Source organism: Triticum dicoccoides, chromosome 1B (genome assembly GCF_002162155.2).
Source record: "Triticum dicoccoides isolate Atlit2015 ecotype Zavitan chromosome 1B, WEW_v2.0, whole genome shotgun sequence".
Classification (NCBI taxonomy): domain Eukaryota; kingdom Viridiplantae; phylum Streptophyta; class Magnoliopsida; order Poales; family Poaceae; genus Triticum; species Triticum dicoccoides.
This window is the reverse complement of record NC_041381.1, coordinates 573119071-573124083: the sequence shown is the minus strand read 5'-3', so window position 1 is coordinate 573124083 and position 5013 is coordinate 573119071. Positions and strand designations below refer to the sequence as shown.

Sequence of the window (5013 nt, the reverse complement as noted above, 5' to 3'; positions counted from 1 at the left end):
AAAGAGACAAATAATAGATAGACAATGGACACATAATCTTCACTGATACTAATAGATTTTTTTTTTTGAAACGGAACTGATACTAATAAATTTGGGGTATGTACACCCGGACGGAAATACATAGTTGCTGAAAACATTGATCAACACGATCGCTTAGTTGATGAGTAGCCTAACTAGTAGTAACAAGCAAGTAATCTAATGTAGATTAGTGATCCAAAAGCTGCTGGTCCTGCTCTTAAGTCTTAACAAAGGTGAACCGGCTTACAAGCTCCGATTACTTCAAGCACTTGACGCCGAGGCAATAGGACACGAAGGCGTCGGTGGCCGCGTACCTCACCTGCTTCTTCGACAGCGTGCTGACGTCCCAGTTGCCGGCGCCCATCCGCTCGGCCTTCTTCACCCCGCGCCACCCGAGGACCTGCTCCGCCATGCTCTCCATGGACGAGTTCCCCATGACCGTCACCTTGCGCAGCTCCTGTGGGCACGCCACCCGCAGGCCGTAGTGGGCGCTCAGCTTGCTGCAGTCCGACAGGACGTTGTAGCCGACGAAATCCACGCGCGCGTCCTCCAGGAACCGCCGGAGCACCAGAGGGACGCGGCTGGCGCCGGCGCGCCCGATCTGGAACACGAGGCACCGGCGTCCGCAGCAGAGCTGCAGCGTGGCCGGCCGCGCCTCGGCGCCGTCGGACAGGCGGCGGAAGGACGGCGTCCACTGCACGCCCATGCCGACGATGAGCCCGGCCCTGGAGCGGAGGTGGCTGACCTTGCGCCACCGCGCCGTGTGCACCCACCGGCGCGCGACGGCAGGGTCCGAGGTCACGGTGGCGAGCGTGGTGCGGCCGGCGACGTGCACCTGCTGGGTACGGCGCTTCATGGCTGCTTCCCCACGATCACACGCACGTACGTGCGCCCCTGCGGATCTGCGAACGGTGCTCAGGTAAGCATACAACTCGCCGGAGTTTTCACGATAGTACTATGCTCGATCGGTTTGGTTGCAAACACTGCGCGTGTATATATACACCTACTAGCTGACCGACTCGGATGGAAACTCGTAGTAGAAAACTAGTAATAGTACTCACCTCTATGGAGGAAATTTAGTCGGAGGGGTTATTGCGCACGACCAAGACGTGGAGCTATTCACGCGTGATCAATTCCCAATAACTCCATGATTAATGCCCTGTTTGTTCGCCTCCTACTGATAACTAGCCATCACTGTAGGAGGCATTCTGCATGCAGCCAGCCACGATGGCATGCACAGCAAATTTCGTCCTTCAAATGTCCGGTTAGTGTCCATTTGGAGCTTTTTATTTCCTTGGAAAAATGATCCAAATCTATTATTAAAATTCACAGGAAGTACAAAGCATCTCAAACATGATAAAAGTTGCATCAAGATTCTCAGATCACGAAACAACTACTACCGCCGCCATATCGAGCCGTCGATGCGTCGCTGTCGCTGTCGTCGCTCCTCTAGTAGAGCCGACTTGACCTTATCGATGACAGACGAGAAGTCTTCGTGCACGTGATCCTAAAGAACAGCGCCCTAAAGCCGCAGTCGTCGCCATTGAACCCTTGAATAGATCTGGAGCACCTGGCACCAAATCTCGCCGCACGACGAGAAAACCTAACCTTACCGCCGTTGGAGTTCCGTCGACTACATCCAGATGAACAAACTCGAGGAGAATCAAAGGCCGGAAGGCAAACTTGAAGAAGAAGTGTCATCCGCCCGAATGCTATGTATGCGAGGACTAAAACACTCTAACGTAAACTACTTACCGGAGCGTAGGCACGGGGATTCCCCTTCCCTCCACCGGCAGTCATAGTGGCAGGTAGAGGGAAGGCGAATCCACATGCTAGCCAGTGAAGCCGGGAGGGGAGAGTTTTCCCAGGCCGCCTACAGATAGGGGAGGAAAGGTCAGCGCGTGCCTAATTTATTGTGGTTTTAGAGCCCCTATTTGTCTGTGCATGCAATCATACTTCTCATTTTCTTCTTTATGTGTCTGGTCACATACATGTAATTGATGGAGATAAAGAGAGAAAAAGAAAAAAAGAACAAAGGAAGAGAAAATGTTGTCAAGGTGGGCCACGTCCTATGTGGCGAACCGACTAGGTTCGTCTACGATCTTGCACGTACATGTTCTGAATATGATAGTTAGGAACAAACCGGACGTATGAAATGATATGAGAGGTTTGGTCGGGTAATATTTTTCCTTCTCTCTGCCGTTTAAGTGCTAACCGGCCGCGTCCATGGACTTTTATTGAGGATTTAAGAGAACGGTTATAGATGCTTTTTTTTTTGCGAAATAACTCTTTATTACTCAGAATTAGGGATTACAGTCTCGTAAGACAATATCTAAGACCTCACTAGGGGCCGAACCAAGCCAAACCATGGTACGACCCTGGCCTCGATCAAAATTTGCCATAGCATGACTAGCACCATTGCCTGTATGACAAATATGAGTAATAGAAGAGTCACGTTTCCTCATACTTTGCTTTATCTCTTAGATAAAAAATGAATATTTAGAGAAGTTGCTCCCAATGCTTTTCACCATGGATACCGCTTGCAAACAGTCAGATTCAACATTAAATGGTAGAAGACTCCATTGCAGTGCCAAGCTAACTCCCTCTCGAATCGCAAGGATTTCTAATTCCAAAACATCTGTACAGACATCAAGATATCTGCAGGCACTAAGGCTGATCACAGTGGGGAGGAACTTAGGAGTAACATCACACACTCCAATACAACTTTGCTTATGTGGCACGTATTTAATGAAGAGAAAGGTGTTTGTGGTGACTAGCTAAGTTACCGAAACATTACACACTCCAAGAAACAATGAGTCTATAATCTAATAAATACATCGTTGCATGACACTACATAGATGTTCCTACCCACTATGGAGGTAGTAACCAGTCTAGGGAAGTGTGAAGTTACTAGCTTATATTCTTGCCCATTGTGACCAGCCTAAAAATGATATTTCCCAGATAGTCCCCAAGCACCATACCAACTCCCGCCTTTCCATTAAGTACCGATCCGTCCGTATTTAATTTCACCCGCCCTTAACATGGAGGTTGCCATGGGGTGCTAGCAATTGCAGTATTATCACAAGTGGATCGCACCATTGGAAAGCAGTGGTTGACCTCCATTTTGCCTTTGACGAAATCTGCATTAGGATCCAGCTTAATAGTGACGAGTGACTCAAGATAACTTGCCATGAACCTCGTTGAGACGCCAATGGGCGGAGCTGGTTTTGCGTGAACCACTTCGTTCCGTACGTACCACACTCTCCAGAGGACCATGAGCACACGGACCCGGGCATGAACATCTACATCACACATGAGCTAAATGAACCAGTCGTCATGGTGTTTAATACTATTTAGTTCTGGCAGTTCCCAAATCTTAGACATGGCCTTCCATTGACGCTGGGCATTGTCACAGGCACATAAAACATGAAAAGAATCCTCTTCTTCTCTTCCGCAGACTGGGCATGTACTAAAAACCTTCAGAGGTCTCCGCTTTTTATTCAGCCAATTTGCTAGTGAATTTGTAGCAGCACGCCATGCAAAGGAGAGCACTTTGGGTGGTGCTGGACAAGACCAAATCAATTTCGAGATATCTCTTCGACCGTCCGGAGAGATGCTCGTAGATGAAATTAAGGAGCTATTAACCTCATCAGCAGCAAGCCAGTAGGCGCTGTGCACAAAAAAAAGACCACTACGTTCAGGGGGCCAGGCCAAAAAATCCTCTCCCAAATGAGGTGAAGGAGGAATCTTACAAATCTCATGTATGTCCATGGGCAAAAAAAACTGCTGTAACTTCACCATATCCCAGTGACCATTATGATCCAGCAAGTCAGATACCCATTTGAGCCGGCACCTTCCTCTGATTGAAACAAGCGAACCCAAGTTACCACAGACAAACCAACGGTCACGCCAGATTCGGACCTTCTGTCCATTAGCAATACGCCAGATTAGTCGTTTCTTTAAGAGCTCGAGCCCATAAGAGACTCCTTGCCAAGACTGAGAAGGATTCCCTGAGAACACCATGTCCTCCAACCGTCCACTTGGGTAATACTTGGCTTTGAGCAGCCTTGCACAGAGGCTATATGGAAAGGCTAAAAGGCGCCAGGTATATCTGGCCATGGGCTGGGTCGGGCCGGGCTTAGGCCAGTCCTAGAAAAGCCCACGACAGAAAACTGAGGCACATGCCCTCCCAAGCCCTACCATTGGGCTTACTTTTCAAGCCCAAGCCCAGCCCATCTACTAAAAAGCCCTGAAAAGCCCTTGGGGCTTAGGGCCGTGGGTCGGGCCTCTTCCTTAAAATGCCAATATGCCAAGCCCAAACCCGTCCAGGCCCTGCTGGTGGGCTCCAAACTTAGGCCCAAGCCCGGCCCACAGGCAAGCCCATCAGGCCTAGGCCCTGGATTTTAGGGTCGGCCCTGGGTGGGCCGACAGGGCCGGGCCTGAGATGGCCAGGACTAGCACCAGGCCTGTCTCGCCAGTAGTGGCTGATTGAAAATCCGGAGATCCCTAAAACCGAGGCAGCCTTGTGATTTAGGGCGGGTCATCTTGTGCCAAGCATACTAGTGAGTCTTTCTTTTACCCTTCTCCGCTCCCCAGTAATAGTTCCAAACCATACGATTCAGGTCATCGCAAACAGCAAGAGGAATCTTGAACACACTCATAATGAAGTTAGGAATTGATTGAGCAGCTGACTTAACTAAAACTTCTTTACTAGCCTATGTGGGATGTCCATCAAAAGCAAATAAGCGCTTACTCATCTTGACTTGCAAATTTTGAAGCTTACCCTTAGTTAGCCTCTCATCAGGGCCGGGTGGGTAAGCCTAGGTACTTCTCCTCAAAACCAGAAGTGGTGACACCCAAAAGATTTTTGATCGCTTCCCTGGTATCTTCCGGGTAGGAGGCCCCAAACAGAATGGATGATTTAGTGGGGTTTAATAGTTGACCAGTGGCATGCCCATAGTCTTGCAATAATTGCCTCACGTACTGAGCTTGCTG

At 49.4% G+C, this 5013-nt stretch overlaps 1 protein-coding gene across 1 annotated transcript; it reads right to left on the bottom strand.

Annotated features, from left to right (window-relative positions):
- Positions 1 to 200: 200 nt before the first annotated feature.
- Positions 201 to 874, bottom strand: LOC119350632 (Werner Syndrome-like exonuclease). The gene has a single exon (XM_037618368.1). It carries the CDS (start codon positions 872 to 874, stop codon positions 275 to 277), a length of 600 nt encoding a protein of 199 aa, XP_037474265.1. The 3' UTR covers positions 201 to 274.
- Between the last annotated feature and the right edge of the window lie 4139 nt (positions 875 to 5013).

Excerpts from the sequence above, each read along its gene's own strand:
- LOC119350632 (XM_037618368.1), bottom strand. The coding sequence starts at position 874 with ATGAAGCGCCGTACCCAGCAGGTGCACGTCGCCGGCCGCACCACGCTC.